At 37.4% G+C, this 23,051-nt stretch overlaps 3 protein-coding genes across 3 annotated transcripts in view; 1 reads left to right on the top strand and 2 right to left on the bottom strand.

The window, feature by feature from the left end:
* The window catches only part of zmp:0000001236 (mastermind-like protein 2), a 47,736-nt gene extending 41,334 nt beyond the window's left edge, over positions 1-6,402 (top strand). Inside the window, exons 3-5 of the mRNA XM_060887959.1 lie at positions 3,342-3,485; positions 3,815-3,905; positions 4,723-6,402. Coding sequence (XP_060743942.1) covers positions 3,342-3,485; positions 3,815-3,905; positions 4,723-5,519 — 1,032 coding nt within the window. The 3' untranslated portion in view covers positions 5,520-6,402. The remainder of the gene's footprint in view (positions 1-3,341; positions 3,486-3,814; positions 3,906-4,722) is intronic.
* Positions 6,403-7,485: 1,083 nt separating this feature from the next.
* On the bottom strand, positions 7,486-19,834 carry mindy4b (MINDY family member 4B). The gene is made up of 13 exons (XM_060888935.1): positions 19,781-19,834; positions 14,398-14,504; positions 14,268-14,295; positions 13,284-13,457; positions 12,907-13,026; positions 10,513-10,610; positions 10,246-10,411; positions 10,044-10,109; positions 9,857-9,927; positions 9,300-9,372; positions 8,067-8,243; positions 7,806-7,986; positions 7,486-7,628 (listed from the first exon to the last, which is right to left on the bottom strand). The coding sequence occupies exons 1-13, from the start codon at positions 19,832-19,834 to the stop codon at positions 7,486-7,488; spliced, it is 1,458 nt and encodes a 485-aa protein (XP_060744918.1).
* Positions 19,259-23,038, bottom strand: clrn1 (clarin 1). Its single transcript, XM_060888867.1, has 3 exons — positions 21,576-23,038; positions 20,841-21,020; positions 19,259-20,283 (listed from the first exon to the last, which is right to left on the bottom strand). The coding sequence occupies exons 1-3, from the start codon at positions 21,880-21,882 to the stop codon at positions 20,018-20,020; spliced, it is 753 nt and encodes a 250-aa protein (XP_060744850.1). The 5' UTR covers positions 21,883-23,038; the 3' UTR covers positions 19,259-20,017.
* Positions 23,039-23,051: the final 13 nt, after the last annotated feature.

The following is a 23,051-nucleotide window of genomic DNA, read 5'->3' as shown; positions in this document are numbered from 1 at the left end:
TTTCACAAAGAATGTCAGTGAAACAGTGCTGATCATGCATTCTCTCCATTTTTAATTCACTCACAAAAACAAAGCCTCTCTCAGCAAATTTTGCTCTGAATTTTGGCCTGGATCTGTAACATCTTTGAGACATTTATGGGAGTTCAGTTTCCAGAGTCATAAAACACAAAACATTGACATTTGGTTTCAATAAAAAATGAGGTTTTATGAAGCAAATTTACATAGAAGATCAGCCCATCACGGAATTGTATATTCTTCTCAGTGCAGTTTTCACAGTTCTTGGATTTATCACGTTATATTTTTTTCCCCTTCATTTTTGCTGGATTCCCATCTCAGTGAAAAAAAGAGGAGGGGTGCCAGGTTGTTGGAGCTGCACTGCAAGGCGAGCGCTTGTTTTCTGGGAAAGCGATCCGGGGCCAAGTCCAGATGCCGAGCTGCTCCCTGGGGATGGCGTTCCTGCCTTCAGACTGCAGGAAGTGTTGTGAGAGAGCAGTGAGGCTCAGGCCTGGAGCCCTGTCAGCTGCTTGTAATGCGTGGTAGAATGAGAGCCTAAATCACAGCCCTCCTTTATGGAGTCCGCAACTACATATGGTATTCATTTAATGATGTACTGAAGAACGAATAGTGAAGCAGAGAGATGGAAAACAGCTTTATGACACATCAGGATGACAAAGAGTGGATTAGAGAGACGTCCACGCTAATGAAACTCTCAGTTCCTCCCACCCATACAACACAGACCACTGAAAGGCACTTTGAATGTAACATGAAGGCAGTTTGGCTCGTGTTCCGACTGGTCATGATTTCTCGCCATGCCTCTAATTGGAGGTAATGTGAAGCAGAGAATGAACTTTCACAGCTTACTTTTTTATACTAAAAAGATGACTAGTTCTGGGACATTGAGCTTACATCACTAATGGAAAGCAATGAGGTTATTTAAAATATGATGCGTATTAGATGTCAAAAACGTGATATTTCTTGTAGTCCTATTAAAAACAATGACCTGCAAAATACCAAGTGCATGTTTCAGTGAAAAAAATCTCCATCATCAGATTGGATGAGAAGTTCATCTAAACTCACTGACGGGAAACAATGCTCTTCAATTGCCCTCTAATTAATTAGTGGACTTCCCATGGCTGATCCATCTCAGCTTGGGACCTTAGCAAGTTCCTCCTTAGCTCCTCTGAGGCACGGTCTGTGCCACTGAAGATAGTGTTGCCCCTGAATAGGACCTCGTTCAAAGTGTACTTTTCCTCAAATCCCCTTATCCATGGCTTGTTGAAGCAGGGGATTCCTTCTCTAACACACAAGGTGCTTTTCAATGCTTTTGTTAAAGGACCTCCAGTGTGGGTTTTGGAGATGGCTTCTCATTTAGCCGTCAGTTCTCAAAGCAATGTTCTTTCGATACGCTGCTGTTGAATCCATTTTACCCTGAGAAATGTTTCATGTCAGCACAGTGACTGACAGTGTGTACATTGTGTGTTTGAGTGAATAGGACAACACACTTGAGCGGGGTTTGTTCTGAAAACGCTCGCAGTAAGGACTTTTTTAAGGCCTTTTTTTTTTGTAATCACAGGAAGCTTTCTTAAATACTCAGAGTAGTTTATGTCTCCAATTATTTATTGACTCATAACTATGCTCTATTTAATTTAACGAGTATAATTGAGTTGTGTGCTATGTTAAAGTCACCATAAACAAGCTCAATAACGCCTACAGTTCCATAGACCTGAAACAGACTTTTTACTTCTTTTTCTTTATAACACTTTTGAGACTCCTTGCTTTTATAATGAAACTTCATAGACAGGGTTTGCAACAGATTGCTGGTCTGATGCTGTTTTGCAGACTTCCAAATAACAAAAGGGGGCCATTTCAAATGGTTTGTCTGCACTTTAAACAAATAAAGGTGTTTTTGTTTTTTTTTGACTACTTATGTAGTCTAAACAAAGAAATTATTATTTTTATGAATTTATGATCTTCAGACCTATAAAAGCATCACATGACATTACATTACTTTCATGTACATTTATTAAGCAGGAACAAATCATGCACTGTTACACTTTAGTAAAAACCCACATTTACATATTTGTCGTACAGCCTTTAGGCATTAGCTTGGTCTACCAGGCCAGCTTTTTATCACATTGGCATGACCATGTTTTACAAGATGATCCTGTGCCAATCCTTTTTGCCAGGGAACAATATTTACTGAAAATTATGCAGATGGGTGAGAAATTAAAGGAAAACCGCTGGCTATAATATGCTGTGAGAGGCATTTCTGACCTGATGAAAATGGTCTCTTTCACTTTGCCTCTACCCCCCACAGAGGACATGAGAGGGTTCACTGATGAAAATAATCATAATAATCAAACCTTCATAGTCACCAAATTAACCTAAATAACCCAACCCAAATAAACACTTTTAAGAGATTTCTACTTCCATGCTCTCTACCACTATCAATAAAATAATAGTTAAGAGAATATATTTTGGAAGATTGGTGTTCATTGATACAGTAGTGTTACACAGACTTGCAAGATATATACCAAGATACATTAAAGCTGTTCTGGTGGCTTGTGGTGGTCCAACACCGTACTGTGGTGGTGGTGGTGGTGGTGTTTTTTTTTTGTTTGTTTGTTTGTTTGTTTTTTTACCAGTCTTTAAATATCGTTATAATATATTATTGTATCTAAAGGAATTACAAGCATCCCAGGAGAACGTATCAGTCTTGCACACACATTGTTTGGCTTAGGCATTTCTGCATAATAAAAAAGGGATTTTTAACAGCCATGTGTAGTAATATACTGAACATTCCAGCAAAATTCTTACATGTTTGTACAAGTCTATTTGTCAGCCGTATGTTGGTCCTTTTTTCTTTTTCTTTTTCTGGGCATTAGCAGGGAAAAAAGAACAAAAAGAAAAAGAAAAAGCTGTGGGAATTGGATGACACCATGTACCCTATGTAACACGACGCCACACACACACACACGCACACGCACACGCACACACACTCGTTAGCGCATCAAATTATTTGATAAATCATGCCATCTAGTGGACTAACCGTACAATCACAAGGCCTTATAAAATTTCTCCCAAGAAAGCGTTTGTGAACTGAAGTGATAAAGCATACAATATAAACAGTAAGGGTTAAGGGGAATAAAGAACTTGCACTATTACTATATATTTTAATACAATTTAGTGTAAGATCACCAATTCAGTGTTTATTTATTAATTATTAATACAGATTAATGTGATCTGTTGCTTTTTTATTAAATCTGATTAATTAATAATAAATGTAGTAATCATTCATGCTATGACTAAACAATGTTCATGAATTTCTCATCTGTTCCAAGGGATTGGCACAAGGGCCACGTTTCTCAGCAAACGGTTGTTTGGTGACCCAACAGCAGCATCCGTCTGCAACTAGCGCTCCTCTGATAAATAATGGCAAAGGACAGAGACAGCTAAGCCAACCTCAGCAGCACTCCAGCGAAACTGTGAGTACCAGATAAAACTGATATACTCTTTTGCTGTCATCCTCTACACAGTGGGCAAGATGCAATTTACACTGTTTACTCAGTTTTAACAGTTTTACACGATATAAGGCTGTAAAACCTGCTTGTTTTCTTGTAGTTTGTAGTACTTTGAAGAACACAATATCAGATGAAAAAAGTAATTCTTAAGAACATATGTTGCTCATAATAGGAATTTCAGAATAAACATCTTTAGATGACTGTGTGGGATGTTAGATTTTAAATTATATATTTATTGTTGATTATTGGGTTCTGTTAATTTAACATTTCATTTGCTTTCATTTATATTTCAGGAGAAATTCAACCCACAGGATCAGTTTAACAGGCATCTTACAAGACCTCCACCTGACTATAAACAAGCTCAGCATTCCAACCTTTACCCAGGTACACATTTTCTTTTCTGTTACTTTTTAAAATACAAAACCATTTTGATAATCTATAAACAAAGGAAATTGTCTTTTCCCCATCACAGTCACTACATCAGTACATCAGTGTGCTAATTCATTTACTAGGGATGAGCGAGTACAGCATTATCTGTATCCGTATCTGTTAACCATATGAATTATCTGTATCTGTATCCGTAATCGGAGTGGGTGGGGCCTAACCCGGAAGTAGGCGGGGCTTGTCTTGAAATGGGCGGGGATTTAACCGGTTAGTAAGTACGTATTAACGTTACAACCCGAAGTAAAAAGCTGAAGAAACCCTAAACGTTAACGGAAAAGACCCGCGAACCCGAGTGACTGAGGGAGAGACAGAGAACTGTTCTGTGTGTGACTGTGAGTGAGCAGAGCGAGACACAGCAACACAATACATCTGTATGTGTGTAGGGGAGGGGCGCTGTGACTAGCCTATCACTGTAGGGGAGGGGCGCTGTGACTAGCCTATCACAGAACGCTGACACAATCAGCTACCCAATGATGATTTTCATTCAATCCGAGTACAGATATTGACTCGTATTACTCGTATAATACTCGTACTCGGCAGAAGTGCTTTATCTGTACCGGATACTTGTTTCAGCCGAGTATCCGGCTCATCTCTATCATTTACTATTTAACAATCTGTGTAAAAACTCAGATATGTCTTAATTTCTTTATTAAACTTCAGTTTCAGTTCATTTCCATGTCAGTGTTTGTAAACATTCTAACTAGATTCAGTATGACAATTTACATTCCACTTCCATCATGTGCTGTTCTGTGCCCAGGTCTGACATCATCCACAATGGCCAGTAACAGCTCTGACCAGAGAGAGATCCAGTCAATCTCATGTCATATACCCAATGGCCAAGGAATAAAAATGACGCCCAACTCTGGAGACAGAATGTTTCCCAATAGATCTGATCATTCGGAAGTCCAAAGCTGTGCAGGCCAACTGCCTAACAGCCAGATGCAAATTGGGATGCATCAAAACAAGTCACAGTTTCAGGGAATTCCTCCCAACAAACAGCATGTAAGAACCAATGCAAGCCAAGATCCAACCCTTGGCCAAGGACTGGGATGCATGACCGCCACTGGAAGCAGGGAGACTGCTATGAGCTGGGAAAATGTTACAAAGCAACTAGATGTGAAGAGACTTCCAGGTACAGTACCACCCCAGAGTGCACAAACTGATGCACACTTCCCACCCAGACATAATGGCCCACCAAATCAGGTAGTGCCCCATTCTGGACTGATCCCTTTAAACCCTGGCATTAGAGGATCAGCTCCTAGAGCCACCCTGCCATGCATACCCCCACTTCCTGGGATCACTAGACTAAACCAACCCTCCCCCACACAACAGGGGTGCATGAACACATATGGTGGCACAGCACAAAGCCCTGGTGCCTATCAGAACAACCGTGCAGGCCGCCTCACATTTGATTTTCTGCAGGATGGGGATAATACAGTACCAGGGATCAATGCAGACTCGGAATTCATCGATTCTCTTCTTAAGTCCGGTTCAGGCAGTGATGACTGGATGAAAGACATAAACCTAGAAGAGATTTTGGGTGGTCAATCATGAATGAGAGACTAAAAAAAAAACAATTGAGAACGACGATTTTACTATTTTGTTATTTTACTGCAAAGTGGTTTAGTGTTTGAAGCTCCTAAAGAGCTTTGAGTTATATTTTAAACCATCTAACTTAAGGGATTGGCTTGATTTCTTAAAAATAAAATTTTGAAGACATTTTTTTATTCATGTGGACATCTGATGTATTGCAGGTGTCGTTATATTTAGATTTAGCTTTTAATTACATTATCCTATCTGTTATAAAGATCCATGTTCACAATATTTATGGTTTTCATTGTATGTTATATAACTATACACATCCCATGCAATTTGGTGTGTATCCAAAAAGTCAGCCATAGTAAGCATTGACATCCACACAGTGCAACAAACTGGCACACTTGTGATTGTCACATCCTAAAGACTAGTTGTAAGAGAGGTATTCATTTAATTTAGTTTTTCATGCAACATGAATAAGACAAATGATTTTGTCAGTGTTGATGTAAGGAACCTGTGGCAGTAATCAAAAAATATAATGGCAAAAATGTTATTTATGAGTGTATACCCTGTTGTAAGATCTTTGTGTGAGTTACAAAAGGTATGTCTTAAAGGTCTATGTTTAAAACTGAAAAACGAGATTTGCTCTGGGCTGAAATCTAAAATTGGATTCCCCTATATTTAATAACAAAATTATTCCAAGCAGACATTAAGTATTAAAATGGTCTCAATAAGTCATATTGCTAATATTGTATTTATGAATATGTGTATTATATCTTGTGTTTTTTGTAAAACTAGTCTTTTCTATAATGATCTATAAGACCGTAATAAATGTGCATATCCTGTGATGTCAATTTAGCCTTTGAATACTGACGATTACAATAAACTTTAGTTATACAGATTTACTGACCATTTGTGTATAAAAAATTTATGTGTACTACTCTGCAAACTGCTGTCAAACATAATGAGCCTGTGACAGGGTGTGGTGGAATGACTAAATTCTGTTTGGCCTATGCACACTATGTACAATAAAGCTAGCTATGAATTGTTGGCTCAAGCAGAACATCTAAACATGTCTATTTTTAAACTAATCATGATTCATATTTTGATGTTTAATAATCAGAATCTGATGTCCTGAGAGACAACACAGTGTGGCATTAGGTAGAGTTGCTGCCTTATCCCTGGTTCTTTCCAGAGCTCAGGTTTTTGGAGTTTCTGTGCATGCTCTCCCAATGTTTGAGTGGTTATCCTTTGGTTTCCTTTGACTGAGCACAAAAATGCAGGTTACCTATGCAAAATAGGTCATAGATGTGAATGTGTGTATGCATGGTGCCCAGTTAGTGAACAAGTTGAACAAATAAATTATCTATTACAAATACACATATAAGAAATTTGCTTGGCCAAAGCTTTTAGCCTGCTGATTTAATCTGAGCTATTTGTCATTATTAAATACAAAAAAAATTCTCTCTGTGTTGTGGCAGTTTTTTATATGTAAGTGAAATTTCACATTTAAAAATGCTTTTGTAAATTGTTAAAGGGCAAACAGACTGCAGTACAATTATAATTAATGTGTTGGTCTTGGGGAGATAATATCTTGATAACATCGATATTTATGCTTAAGACCTAATCTCAAAATTTTCTTAACTATTTCTGGAATTTATTTCTAGATAAATTTTAGCTCGATTGGCTTGAAATGATTTCAAATGATCATGATAAGCAGTTTTGTCCCTGAGTATTTTAACAAAACATCAGTAGATTCTACAACAATATAATCACATTCAAATTAAATCATTATCAAACAACCAAATCTGGCAGAAATGCAATGTTTCTAAATTGTGTACATAAGTAAATTGATTGTTCATGGGAGCTCATATACTATTTGAACATTATATGGGGACATTATAATAAAATAAAGTTACTGTGTTTTTAATACTGTATGCATGTTAAAATGACTCCTAAATTGATATCAATGGCTAGCTAAACCTCAGAAGAAAGGTATTGTTCCATTCCAGTCAATTGCCGCTCCCTCCCATTTAGTTCTGATGGTCATTTCCACAGAGGGAAACCTCTTTTCAGGGTCTCCTTGACCATCTCTGCTTTTAGCCTCCCAGTGATGGGAATGTGTGTCTGAAACAAAGGATTAAAAAGTGGATTAATTATCCTTACCTCCTTGCCCTCCAATCTTGTGAACGATTAGTTTTGTCAAAGGCAGTAAACTTTTGAACCATGGACACTAATGTGGTTTCACTGTTCTGGTACCCATCTCATGTAAAGAATTAAGTCAGACAGGTTGAACAATGTTACCTATGGTGAGCATGGCAGTATTGACTTGGGTTGGTTGGCCATTGTAGAAGTAGATTTGGAAGAGGTGCTCCATCTTATAATCAGACAACAGAGATCGGTTTGGACTAAATAAAACGCTGTAGGTGCCATTGATGTTGCAAACCCAGACAGGCAATTTGGGTGTCTTTAGCATGCTTCCCACCTGGGGAAAATGTACAGAATTACTGGTTTGGCAGGCTTTTGATGATCAGCCTTTATCTACAAGCTCTTCATAGCACTTACAGAAGGCAGACTGGCATGTTCTGCTTGCTCTCGGCTCCAGTGTAGGTATCCCACATTGCTCCGAGTCAAAATTCCATGGAGAGGTTGGTAGAGTGCATTGCCATGCTCATCACATGACAACGTTCCATTGAAGACATTAGGACTGGCACGGCCGGTCAACAACAGGTTTAAAAGAGCCTAATGAATGTAGATAGTTAAGTTTCAATCACTAGCAATCATTAGGATGTATTCAATGGCAGTCAACATGTCAACATGCTGTGCCTGAAGGGGACATCAGATAATTATGCAATTTCCCTGCATAACGATCTGATCTCCTCTACAGTCACAGCTCACAACCTTGGGGTAACCATGGACAAACAACTATCCTTTTCCTCCCATGTTGCTGATGTGACACGCTCATGTAGGTTCTTCTCTACAACATTAGAAGGATTCTGCCATTTTTGTCCACACAGGCTGCTCAGGTATTTGTTCAGTCTCTTGTCATCTCAAGACTAGTCTACTGCAACTCACTGCTGGCAGGCCTACCTACTGTATGGACGCAATTTGTCCTCTGCAACTGATCCAAAATGCAGCTACATGTCTTTTTTTCATCCTGCCTAAGTTCTCACATTCCACACCTCTTCTGTGCTCCTCCACTGGCTTCCAGTAGCTGCACGCATCAGATTCAAAACACTACATAGCAAAAAATTGACCAGCTCCCTCTTACCTCAAAGCCCTCATCACTCCTCACACTGTACCTCGCACCCTCAGAGCTTCCTGCACTGCTCGGCTGATCCTACCATCTCTCAGGATGAGAAGTAGGTATACAGCAGGACTCTTTTCTGTTCTGGCACTGAGGTGGTGGAATGAACCTAGGGGTCCGGACGGCTGAGTCACTGGCTATCTTCAAACAACGATTGGAGACCTACCGCTTCCTGAAATACTTGAAATAGTACTTTCTCCCCTGTATGTTGTATGTGTGTTTTAGGCTCATGATATCTTAAGTCTGTAACCTAGTAAACCAGAGTTAATGTATTCAATGATAGAGACTTAAAAGCACTTTCGTACGTCGCTCTGTATAAGGGCATCTGCCAAATGCTGTAAATGTAAGCATCAACATTTTCTGCAATTAAGATGATGAAATATCCTGTTTAAGCTAAAATGATTGAAACATTTTCCTGAAAAATGACAGAATAAATATCACAAAAATATGTCAAACGATGCAATCTTTTTATAGAGATATAATTTTATTACCTGGCGACAAACAAAGTTGCCTAAGCCAAATTGTAAGAGATGAGTCGTGCTGAAATCCAGGTCTTCTTGCAATCTAGGATAATTTAGGGGGAGGGGTGAGTTCTTAATTATACTTTCGAAGGCATTTATGAAAGTTCATTTATCATTTATATAATAAAGTTGCAATATAGAGTATTAGTGTTTTTATCGTGACAAATATACATGGAGCACAGGGACTTGTGATGAACATTTGTTTTTGGTGAATCTTTTGTTTCCAAACACAGAAAGGTATCCAGGAGGAAGTGATTTGCTGTTGCTCTGTAGCATGACAAGCTGCAGAATGATGTTTATAGATGTTATAGCATAAATGTTATCAGGAACATTCTATAACATCACATATAACTGATGAAAAAGATGAGCAATAGAAATAGAGGGACATTTATCTAGTATTTTCATTAATACTAAGGTAAAAATACTTACAATGCATGTATGTGTATGTATTTTTGCTCTTCAGTTAATCTGCTTCATAACTGGTCACATCACTCAAACCTGGTGTTGATTATTGTCTTATAACTTACCTAATAATTGACCTTGAGAAGATCAAGCTGTACAGAAAGAGGATGACTCCATGACTTTCCTCCTTACTGAACTGATAGAATACAAATAGAGATGTGCTATATATAATTTATATATACAGCAAAAAAGTAACATATCCATTAATTAATTTAACAAAAATGTGTATAAAATGTGTCCTTAAATACTCACACAATGAATATGTTCATATATAAATTTTGTCACATCTTCTTTCTCTTTAAAGGTGAAAAGCTGCAACTATAATAAAAGACCCAAACAAACTCAAGGTTTACAAATACGTAATCTCTCACAGTATAGTTTGGATATAGTGTGTGAATCAGATGCCATATGTGGTTTGAGAAAGTGACACTGGACACCACATGGTAAATAGTACCCTCTCTGTGAAGTTGTCCAGTTTGTAGTCCAGGTGGGGGGTGAAACAGCGATCTGGTGTAACCAAGGAGATGGTGGCAGTACGCTCATCACCAGCTGTCCATAAAATATCAGCCAATGCAGCAGCCAAAGCCCTCTCCTGCTCTTTCTCCCCAACTTCCAACAGCCTGAAGCATACAGCAAACAAGAACGAGCTATGATTAATAATTTCTTTCACTGTATAATTTAGATCACAAAACGCAGAACTGAAGACAGACTCTTTCCTCACCTTTCTATTCCACTGCTCTCTAAATTCAATGGCTGTGTGAAAAGAAGGTATTTGATAACATGGGCCTGAACTGCCATCTGAATAGCACGAGCTCCCCCCTGCAAAATGAAGGGTTCAGCATGCTATAAAATGTTACATCATTTATAACACACGTTTATAACTATAGTCATGGGGACCGTCAAGTCAAGTCAAGTCAAGTCAAGTCAAGTCAAGTCAAAAAGTCAAGAAGCTTTTATTGTCATTTCAACTGTATATAGCTGATCAGTATACACTGAAATAAAACATCATTCCTCCAGGACCATGGTGCTACATAAAATGCAGAGCTAAATAAAACAACACAGAACTAAGTACACTACACAACTACATAAAGTGCATGTGTGCAAATGTGTGCAACAGACCTTTTTACCCTCCATTGTTTTTAGGTAGTCACTAAACACAGAGGAAATATCAGGCTTTCAGAATGCACTGCAGCAATACAACACAGTTACACCGAGTTACAGTATGCATGAATGTAAAATTGTTGGAGCCTGAACCTTTTAAACAGAGTGTACAAATGAGGAGGTGAGAAAGCGACAGACTAAAGGATTAATCATTCTGAACTGCTCTCTTTAGGTAGATATGAAGTGAGGGCTTATTGCCACTTTCAGGAGGCAGTTGAAAATTACATAGGAAAGTGTTAACAATAATGACAATAAACCAGCATTTTGCAGAAAGAATTTGGGACTAAAAAGGAACATCATAAAATTCATTTTGAATGTCAGTGAAGATTAATATACTGTAAGTATATTAATAAGTCATTCGGGGTGAATTATTCTTGTAGCCCTAGCCTAGCAAAAATCATGCAGACAGAAGTCTATCATTATTATTATTACTACTACAAACTGCTTTTATTCACTTTTTACACATTGACCCAATTCTGAAAAAGGATATATTTTCTTTAATATCTAAAGGTTTCTTGATAGTCTTAAATTCAAATAAATCTGAATAAAGAAATTCTACAGTATTTACACCACAGTTTGTTTGTTTTTTTTGTTCATGGTACCACATGGTTCAAATTATTCACAATTAACTGTCACTGATCCTTGACCAATATAATGCATTTAAATACTGCTGGTCCTACAAAATCAAAAAGGAAATCTTGCTTCATGTGCATCATGGTTGAGCTTTTATTTTATTGTTCTTAAACAATATATCTTTACTGGTATAGCTATTTAAATCCTCATTTTATTTATATTTTTTGTATATATTATCTTAATGTATCTACGTAAAGTCTCTATTTTTATATTCTTGTTTTGGTGACATATAGCTGTGGTAATGAACCCAATTTCCCCCTGGGGATTAAGAACCTATTCTGATCCTGATTGATTCTGATTCTTTCCCCATAGAAATATGAAACAGAAACCACATGTAGACCCCCTGGGCTGAAATAAGCCACTAATCTTTAGGTAAGTTATTCAGTAAAGTTTTCAATCACATCTAGCATAAACAGTGACATTAACAGGCAGCAGGGTTAGACTGATTAATCTCACTGAACAAGAGTTAGCTACTGTACTTCTCACAACTGAGGCTTTCGTCACTTCAATGTACAATTCTTCATGTACAATACGTATATCACAAGCTGAGTTATGTGATTAATTACAAGAACATGGAAATAGTCTGACATTCCATCTCTGTATGATAGATAACCTTCTGCCTATGCTTACACACATATATTGAATAAGTAGTTAAGAAAGCGCTGAATGAGTAATGATTCACTTCACACACAGTCTTCCTCCCAGATAATAGATTCAACTATACATCCAAAGCACCAACATGGTTGCAGTACTGCAAAACCACTGTCTCACATTTCAGTTGTGAACCAACCGCAGACACAAAAGAAATCTTGAAAAGTTAATGGAAATTTCCAAATGTCTCCAATTCTGTAAAACCTTGATGTTGTTATTCATTTCAAGGAAGGCAGCACCAAATATTTTCTTAAAAAATTCAGCAGATCATTTTAAAATGAGTGGCTTGGACAAAAACAACATTCCTTAGAAAACAACTGGTTAGGTTTGACAATATAACATCTGTTTATGTTTAAAATATCAACAGTTGCATGCATTGCTTGATTTATGCATTAAACTTTAATAGATTGTCAATAATTACAGTATGGAGTTAATGCTCCTTGATGTGTGCTAATTTACATCACAAACACTAGCGATCAATATAAATTCTGTATATACTGATATTTACTAATACAATACAGCATGTAGTAATACAAATGCAATATATAGTTGCAACTGATTAGAACTTGCCCATTTACATGGCCTGAGCCCGGAATACAAGATCACAGTTATTTATTAAATGTATAACAAATACAAATACAAATGTAAGACATTGTATAATAGCACTCACTCTTTCTGCCTCCAAAGCATAGCTTAGGTTTGAATATGGCTCCCGAAACTTAAAGAAGGATTTCTTCCACTCATAATTGAAGATGTGCAATGTGTTTCCAAACAAAATCTTCCTCAGACTCTGTATGAGGAACAAAGTCAGACAGGCACATAAAATAAAACAGCATCATATCTAGCATAGTTTTTAAAGACTTGTTGAGCGCTGCAATGTTTGTGCTTTTGAGTTTCAATCCAAAACTAATATAGTCAATGTACTTGAGTGTACTGCAAAATTCTCTCTGTGTGAAAGTACATTACTGAATCAAAGTGTTTTGCTGTAAGACACTGACACAGGCAGACCTACTAGCACTAAGTAAAAGACATTTTTTTATAACTCACCATGGCAAGGTCTGGTGAAACTGGATGTCCACCGAGAGTGGGAGAGATGACTAAAGCACGAGGGATGGAGTAGGGCACCATCAGGGAGTTGGCATCGCTGTGGAATGAATGGGCTGAAGGAGATTGAGAAACACCCTTGGGTTCTTCCTCAGCTTTAAACCTCTCAGGAGGTCTCTACATGAGTCAGAAAAAAAAAGTTGGAATAGGAATACAATAGGGAAACATGTCCACAGAGAATATAGCTAAAGTAAGATAACTGCCTTGTATACACAGAACCAATGGATTATATTTGGAATATGATATACACCATGACAGGGAATTCGGTTCTGCTCTCTCTCCTGCTTTCTCTCACAGACTCCCTCTCTCAAATCACCTCAGAGACTTTGTAACTTCCACAGAGATCTTGCATAATGGCATAAAATCCAAAAATAAATCCAGGCACAAACAAAGCATCCATTCCATGACATTAGTAAATATTTCCTGTTTTGTCAGCACATCACTCACATCCTGGTTTCTCTTCACCTCCTCTTGAAGCAATTCAATGTATCCAACCTTGGAGGGCTGCAGAGTGTTGATGTTCTGGAACAGCTGCTTATAATCTTCCATTTCAGAGGCTACATGCATCTGGCAGTTGTGCCAATATTCACACTAAACTCCATGAATTGGTCTGACAAGGATGTAGAAAACAGCTGACAAGCCAGAGCAGTCACGTCTAGACCTCTTGCAGTGGCCCCAGGTTTTCACAGAGGATATCAGGTTGGGGAGAGCAGAACTTACTCACACACACGCACTTATGCTCACACACATTAATGTTCACACTGCATCCCTCTGGTCAGACACAAAAGATATGGAGTTACCTTAGAGCTCAGGTCTCAGGTTATCATGTTCTACATAAACAAAACTCAACTACACATTGACACCTGGGCAAAAATGTGCTTTACACTAGCTGACATTTAATTAAGGGGGAAAAAATGATAGACTTACTTTTTCTAAACACTTGTGTAGTTCCAACCTATAAGATAAAACATGAGATCGAAATAAGAAATACGTCAAAGAATACATATGAAAGTTGCAGCTTAATGCATTAATAAAAATGCCACAACAGACTTCTCACCCTCGATTGTCAAATATTTCCCTCCATTTTTCCAGCTCTGCTATCTTACTCAGAATGTCATCCAGGTCTGTGTTCTTGTCACTTGCCTTCTCCGGCCCGTTTTCCATCTGCAGATGACAGACATAGCACACATGCATTGAGCATCACCTGCTATACTGTTGCAAGTACAGAAAACACTTCATAAATGTTTCAGTGAGGCCATTGTTGCTGAAATAGGCCTGAGCTTATTTTTCTCCGGGAGGAAGAGAGATTTAAAGGAAACTGCATCCGTATACCTGTTACGCAACCATGACTGCTTACTAAGGTACACAGACTGCTTTAATAGTTTTGATTCAGTTTGTATTCATATACAGTAGTACTTTTATCAGACATAGCCATAAAGTAGCTTTACATGAATCCATAATGAAGATTTAAGCTTTTAATGGGCAAGGTCTGGGTAATTGGGGATAGTGGGATTATAAATATTACTCTTCTTCAAATATTTAAAGCATTTTTTATTGTCAAACCTAAGCAAACAAGTGTAAAAAGGTGTCTTGAAAGGATGTTCAATATGAGCAGCATAGTGTTTATGATTACAGCATATAGCCGTTCTTATGCTCAGGTCTGCAAGTATCCAGGTAAACTTGATCGATGAGGATGAGGTTCCCCTTTGAGTCTGGTTCCTCAAGGTTTCTTCCTTTACCATTTAAGGGAGTTTTTCCTCTCCACATTTACCTGAGTCACCTCAGACTTGCTCATTGGGGATAAATACATACATAAATTTCATTCATTCATTCATCTTCTACCGCTTATCCGAACTACCTCGGGTCACGGGGAGCCTGTGCCTATCTCAGGCGTCATTGGGCATCAAGGCAGGATACACCCTGGATGGAGTGCCAACCCATCGCAGGGCACACACACACACTCATTCACTCACGCAATCACACACTAGGGACAATTTTCCAGAGATGCCAATCGACCTACCATGCATGTCTTTGGACCGGGGGAGGAAACCGGAGTACCCGGAGGAAACCCCCGAGGCACGGGGAGAACATGCAAACTCCACACACACAAGGTGGAGGCGGGAATCGAACCCTGACCCTGGAGGTTTGAGGCGAACGTGCTAACCACTAAGCCACCGTGCCCCCCCTACATACACATTTAAACATCTCTAATAATAATCTTGAATTTTTGTATTATATTAATCTTTATATTATTCTTTATATCAACCTTTTGTTTTATGTTTATGTTCTGTAAAGCTGCTTTGAGACAATGTCCATTGTAAAAAGTGCCATACAAATAAACTTGAATTGAATTGAATTTGAATCACTTGAATAAATGGTGTCCACAGAAATCTTTAGGGTGTCTTGAGTATTGACGTGGGATATTGAAAAAGTGCTTTTCCCCCAAAATTACACTTCCTTTTAAATTAGGCCTGACACTTCTGCAGAACTGGAGTAGAGGAGCAACTAGACATGTGTCGGCTCTTATTGTGAATTGAGTGAAATTATATTGAGTGTTATTATCTCTAATAACAACGGTGACGTCATACAAGGTGACGTCGTCTTCCGGTTTCACCCGAGTTAAATGGTCTGGGAATCGACTACAAAAGCTTACATATACGTTACATATACATATACGTTCTTTAGTTACAGTCTTCGTGACTCGAGAGTCGAGTGAGTCGAGTCCAAAGCTTTGGAACTAATTCTTTACCCTGAACAAGTATAAATTACGTTTAACCTGCCTGATAAAGGTCTCTCTACACACCACAGAGGTAGTTTGATAGACTTTCATTAAGAGAGACAAGAAAATACGCGTTGCGTGAGTGAGTTAACATTAGCGTTCCGTTATGTTTAAAGAATCATTCATGACGGGACTCAACATGTTCCCCCGTTACATTTCCCCGTTGGTGCGCGTGGTGAAACAGTACAACAGCTCAAAGGCGCCCTCTTGTGGCAACATCATCTTAGTTTATTCTGCGTTTAAAGTGTTAGTATTACATGTGCATCTAAATAAGTTAGAATGTCGTAGAAAAGTTCATTTATTTCAGTAATTCAACTCACATCGTGAAGCTCGTGTATTATATAAATTCAATACCCACAGACTGAAGTAAGTTTAAGTCTTTGGTTCTTTTAATTGTGATGATTTTGGCTCACATTTAACAAAAACTCAAAAGAAATTATAATATGGTGACATGTAAATCAGCTAAGCAACTCAAAACATCTGCAAAGGTTTCCATGAGCTACCAAAATGGTCTCTCAATTTGGTACACAATCATGGGGAAGACTGCTAATGTGACAGTTGTCCAGAAGACATTGACATCCTTCACAAGGAAGATAAGGCACAAACATTCATTGGTAAAGAAGCTGGCTGTTCACAAAGTGCTGGATCCAAGCATGTTAACAGAAAGTTGAGTGGAAGGAAAAAGTGGAAGGAAAAAGTGAAAGAAAAAGATGCACAACCAACCGAGAGACCGCAGCCTTGAGAGGCTTGTCAAGCAAAATTGATTCAATAATTTGGGTGAATTTCGCAAGGAATGGACTGAGGCTGGGGTCAAGGCATCAAGAGCCACCACACACAGACGTGTCAAGGAATTTGGCTACAGGTGTCGTATTCCTCTTGTTAAGCCTCTTTGAACCACAGACAATGTCATAGGCATCTTAGCTGGGATAAGGAGAAGAAGAACTGAACTGATGCCCAGTGGTCCAAAGTCCTCTTTTCAGATTAGAGCAAGTTTCAAAATAAGGTCCTAGAGTCTGGAGGAACGGTGAAGAAGCTCGTAGCCCAAGTTCCAGTGTTAAGTTTCCACAATCTGTGATGATTTGGGGTGCAATGTCATCTACTGGTGTTGGTCCACTGTGTTTTTTGAAAGTCACTGCACCTTTTTACCAAGAAACTTTAGCTGGGCTTCCATACCACCTCAGCAGTGCCACAGACTGATCATCTCCATGCCATGCCGAATTGAGGCAGTAATTAAAGCAAAAGGAGACCCTACCAAGTATTGAGTACATATACAGTAAATGAACATACTTTCCAGAAGGCCAACAATTCACAAAAAATTTCACTTATGAAGTATTCTAATTTTTTGAATTGGTGAGTTTTTGTTAAATGTGAGCCAAAATCATCACAATTAAAAGAACCAAAGACTTAAACTACTTCAGTCTGTGTGTACTGAATTAATATAATACACGAGTTTCACTATTTGACTTGAATTACTGAAATAATTTATTTATTAAATTTATTGAGATGCACTCGTATGTCTACAGTATACAGCTAAAATAAACCTGTGATGTGATAACGGACATCAAGAGGCAACTTTTTTAATTTACTCAAAATAAGCCAATCATAATATTATTATTTTTTGCAAAATGTATAAGAGAATATAGAATAACTTCTGTATAATGCAGTCTGTGTATAGTCTATTCTCCTTAACATTGGATCAGTTACTTAACTTTTGTTTTACATTGTAAAGAAGGTTATACATTCGCTACTTTCCAAATACATTTTTAGACTATAGTTGTGCAAAAGGTGAAAGATTATTTCATTTAGATTTGAGCCAATTTATGGTGATGTGACAGGAATGAAAAAAACAAAAAAGATTTAAAAAAAAAGCTGAATATATTTTCTAGGGCCTATTTATATAAACACATAGCTAGAGTTGGATTAAATTGTGTACAATATATAAACAAGACTATTCAAAGTGAAAAATATATCTAATTTTAGATATGGTATGATATTATTTTACATAATATATTACATTAAGTTACATAAATCATAATTGTGTATATTTTCCATTATAATTGTGAATCTTTTATGTTAATACTTAACTTATAGTGGGTACTATATAAGCCAAACACAGCTAACCAAAAAAGTTTTAAAATCCTACCTTGTTCTTCTCTCCATGCTTTGTGAGAGGCTGATGTTGTAGTTTTTTTAACCTACTTTTTGTAAACATACCTGAACTAAAGTTCTAACCAAAAACCACCTTCTTTTGATCTGTATAAGACAAACTGAGGCAAGTGGAAGTGTCCGCAAACCTCATTCAGCATCACACTCCTTTCTTCTGATAGTGGGTGGAGAGCTTTATTTAAAGTAGTTTCAAGACCTTCACAGCAATGCACATTTTCTATTATTCAATCTTCTATGGACACGATCTGATGTGAATAATGTATACATGATTTAAACCCACACTATTTTGTCAGTCATTTGGAAATCATATTTTTCAACCTTAAATGTTAATTGTATTTACACACACAAGATATATTTGTAATTTTGCAAGATTTTTTAAAATAATGCTAGAAATCAATTGCAGTTAAAGTGCAGACAAAAAGTCTTGTCTGTGAATTGGTTTAGAAATGAAATAGCATCTGTATTTAGACAGCTTACCTGTATTAGTTGTAAGTGTAATGTTAATGATTCTGTTAGAAACCAGTTGAATGTTTGTAATGTGACACTAAAATAAATGTCCAAAAGAGGATGCTAGAGAGCTCCCACATGATGTCTGTATGCATTTTGTTTTTTAATAAACCTGAAAGAAAATGGTTGTATTTTATTGACTTTTTTAATTCTCAAGATCTACGAAATCATTAAGTTCAGAGGTAGTGACATTTTCTTTACAGTAAAATTAATGTAATAAATACAAAGAAGATACAAGCTAAAACTGGAAAGAAACATTTACATAAATTGGTACCAAGTAGAGACTAAAAATGTTGTCAATGTACATAACATGCATTACATAAAACACTAAAACAGACACTGAGTTTAGTACTATCACAGTAACAACAATTTATTTGTTTTAGATTTTATCAGTCTTTTCTTTGAGTCATTAACATGAACTATGTTTGTGGTTTTCAAAACCAGAGCACTGCCACTGTTTCCGCTGTTTTGTCATTGCTATTTGTCATAGCTTGAATCATTGCTAGTAAACTATACAGTTTGGAATTCCAATGTGACACTGAAGTAGCTTAATTCCATTTTTAACGTTCACTTTGACCATGAACACTAACAACTCCCTTTGCTTTCTTTATGATAACCAGTATCCATATGAATAAAATTTCTAAAATAAAATGTCTTTCATTTCTTTCATTATGAAACTGCTGTAACAAGGTTACAGAAAACCTTTCTTATATTGAATTCTATTCATATGATCATTGGCACATCTATGAATTGGTATATACACTCATTATATACAAATAAAAAAACATTACTAATAAATTATCCATTGTTTAGTGTAATCTTACTTATTTAAAATATGAATGTACTATGGAAAAATAAATAGTTTCCATGCTGACAAAACCCATTTTTTGCATTTCAACAGGTATTTAAAATTGAGCTTGGCTTAATTGAGAAGGCAGTTAACTGAATGCGTAATCAAGAGCCCAGCTGAAAGACTGGGTCCCTCTACTTGCCTTCCCACAATGAGATAAGGCTCATCTCTCACACACTCAGCCAGGACCATTTCCAAGTCTGTTCCTCTTCTGAAAGTGAAAAGAAGCAACTAAAAGGCTCAGATGTGGCATCTATTCAGCTGTAAACAAATCAGAACAACGGATGGTGCAAGATGTGAGACGTTAATTGAGGAGCACTAATAGCCGTGGTAGGATGTCACATCCAGGGGGTGGTTATTGGACAACAGAGCTGGTCAGTACATGAGATCTGCTGCACCAGTGTTGGCATCTGACTCTTTGGCCTCCTGGAAGGGAAACTGGATACCTGCTAGGCGGATCAGAAGGATGTTAAGGCCATGCACTAGGAAAACTATGAATATGAGCCAGAAAGAATGGTCGAATGCTTCACTGTATGTCTTGTAGGCAAAAGTGCTCTCTTTGTAGTTAGCAATCTTCTCAGATAGGTGATGCAGTTTGACCTCAGATGCATAGAGGATTAAGATGAGACAGCTGCAGAGACCTGCACAAAGGGACAACATTTGTGGTTAATGGAATTTTGCAATTGGATTTCACAAATCCTTTTAATGAATCTTGTTGCTTTTAATTATATAAAGTATACTGGTATAATATAATATGTCATTCATATACTCTATAACATATCCAACCTAAATTGCTGTCCAGACAAACTTAATTCTTAATTCTTATTGGAACAGGTGATGGGTCATACAGGTCATTGTAATGCTACTGTCCATCAGCATATGATTCACAGAGACATCTGACACTAGAGACGGGTCGGCCAGCTGGACAGAGTGCATATTTCCATGCTTTTATTTATTTATTAAGCAAGACAATCCCAAGCCTCTCTAAAAGGGGCACAAAACAAGTTTTGGGGTATGGAAAAATAGATTATAGTGGCTCAGATTCACATTGACGAATTTCAAAAGAAACCTTGTAGTGAAGTATCTGTGTGTTTTTGTGTCTTTGTGAAGGCAGGGGTTAGCAGACGGGACATAATACAATAACAGATAAATCAAGGCATTCAGATGACAAAACTTATTTGTGTGTGTGTGGGCTCACAGCTGATCAGGTTCCACAAGTAAAGGCCAAGAGGTCCATGCAGTGTCTCATATGGATTTCCAAAGGCATTGTACATGAAGAAGGCAGTACACACAGATGAGAAGAGGATGAGCACTGCACAGAAGATGATGACGCTCACATGCAGACTAGCTGGGATCACATCCACCAGGTCAGGAAAAACTATAAAGTATGAATGACAAAATATCATTATATTCAGAGATCAAACTATAAACTTTATTTTTTTAAAAACATTTTGGGCTCCTTTTGCCATGTAGACCTGACAATCCTGGTCAACAAGGTGGCCAACTTCTATTTAACAAGATTTTAGATTGCTTATTTGGATTATGTCTGACAGCTGGAAGTGATTTTAGAGAAGGTGTAATTTTATAGATTTAGTATTAACTCCATGCACACTCATTTAGAGAAGAGCCATAACAAGCCATTTAAACGCAAGCGTTAAAATATCCTGGAGGCTTGTCCATAGTCCCAGAATTTAAAAAAAAACATATATATATGTATGTATATATATATACATATGTACATACACACACACACACATATATATTACATGCTGTACATATGCTGCATATATATCTGCACTTGTCTATTTGCAGAATTGCTTCTCTTTGCACTTCTGGTAAATGCCAAACTACATTTCGTTGCAATGATAGTAAAGTTGTATCTATCTATCTAATGCCGACCGACTGACATACAGTAGCTGCTTAGGTTACTCACACGAGAAGGAGAAAGGTCTTCCCCCCAGTCCGCACTGTTTCAGCCACTGGCCATGAAAGAGGCCGTAGTTTAAGCTCCCGATGAATTTGTCCAGCTCAGATCCAGTGGCATTAACCAGCTGAGCGCCTGTTTTGCAAAGCACAGTCCCCTTTACCCAGTTCCTTCCACCCATAGCCGCAGCTACAATCAGCACACAGGCGAAACTAAGCACACCAGCTATAGAGAACAACACTTTCTTTTGCCTGCTTGGCATCATGCGAGGAATCACACACACATCACATGAACGGTATCCTGGAGTCCTGCGCATGAACGTAAGCAAAGCATGCAACAACTTACCTATAGTAAAAAAAAATAAAGTAATCAATAAATAACAGGCTACATGTTTTCTCTAGATGATTGTTTAGAGATACAGTGAGACAGTAAAATGTCGGCTCGGAGTTGAGTTACACTGTGGTCGGTTTCTCCTCGTCTCCAGGTTACAGGGTTGAGTTTCTGCGCTCGTTTCTGCTCTGACCTTAATTCTAATTGGGTTTTGGTGTGGAAGTCATTTCGCATCTGTAGGCCTATGTGGGAACCATAAATATCACATTTATGGTTTTACAGAGAGATTTATAGGCTATGCATTTAAACCAGGACAAATGAGACATACTCGACTTAGACCTATTGTCTAGCAGCTGTTCAAGCCTTTGTACAGAAATATTGAAGAGAATAAATAAATATGACCATGGAATGATTTTCTGCAATTTTAACAGTCTATCAGTTTGTACTGAGCTTCTGTTCACATTTCTTGCCATAACCAAATATATATTTGTGTTTTCTCTGCAGGAGAAAAACATTTTTCATCTGAGTTTTTAAAAACGTGTAATCAATTTTTATGCATGATCAATTTCTTGACGTCTGTGCAGCAAAAGACAAAGATGTTTGTTATAAGATGGAGGTGTCTTGCAGCTTTTGTCTATGAAAACCATTCTCACTGAATATTTTGTGTGACATATTTTGTGTGAATATGTTGTGTGACACAGTGGTTCTGAGGAATTCTAGAGAGTAATGCACAGTCCCAATTCTACGTATATACGTGTATATATATATAGGCTTTTATATAAATCATCAAACAAATTCTTCTTTTTTTATTAGCAATATGTGTGCTAATAAATAGTGCTAATGGCAGTTATTGCTGGCACCTACATTTTGGGACACACATCACACATATATAGGGTTAGACTTACTGGGTCCTGTATTTATAGTTCGTTTAAATTTAGAATAAAATAAATAAGAAATTTAACACATAAAATCACACCTCAATTTCATGCAGATATTTTGCAGTTTCCGTTAACATTTAGTAAAAGAAACTGAAAACAGGAAGTGTTCTTTCATGACCATATCAGACCACAAAGCTGCTGATTTCTAATATATTTTAATAAAAATGGCTGGCTAAAGGTCTAAAGGTCTGTGTTGTGCTGTTAGAATTATGAACCT

The sequence above is a fragment of the Tachysurus vachellii genome, chromosome 15 (assembly GCF_030014155.1).
Source record: "Tachysurus vachellii isolate PV-2020 chromosome 15, HZAU_Pvac_v1, whole genome shotgun sequence".
Taxonomy (NCBI): Eukaryota; Metazoa; Chordata; class Actinopteri; order Siluriformes; family Bagridae; genus Tachysurus; species Tachysurus vachellii.
This window is presented reverse-complemented; position numbering and strand designations above follow the sequence as displayed.

What these genes read in the sequence shown, in the direction of transcription:
- mindy4b (XM_060888935.1), bottom strand. Translation starts at nt 19,834, where the DNA reads ATGGTCCTGGCTGAGTGTGTGAGAGATGAGCCTTATCTCATTGTGGGA. An exon ending in TTCTCAAGGTCAATTATTAG is followed by an intron (nt 9,373 to 9,856) that starts GTAAGTTATAAG and finishes AAATTATCCTAG; the next exon opens with ATTGCAAGAAGACCTGGATT. An exon ending in TACTGCCATGCTCACCATAG is followed by an intron (nt 7,629 to 7,805) that starts GTAACATTGTTC and finishes CCTTTGTTTCAG; the next exon opens with ACACACATTCCCATCACTGG.
- clrn1 (XM_060888867.1), bottom strand. Translation starts at nt 21,882, where the DNA reads ATGCGCAGGACTCCAGGATACCGTTCATGTGATGTGTGTGTGATTCCT. An exon ending in AAGACCTTTCTCCTTCTCGT is followed by an intron (nt 21,021 to 21,575) that starts GTGAGTAACCTA and finishes CATACTTTATAG; the next exon opens with TTTTTCCTGACCTGGTGGAT. An exon ending in CTTGTGGAACCTGATCAGCT is followed by an intron (nt 20,284 to 20,840) that starts GTGAGCCCACAC and finishes CCCTTTGTGCAG; the next exon opens with GTCTCTGCAGCTGTCTCATC.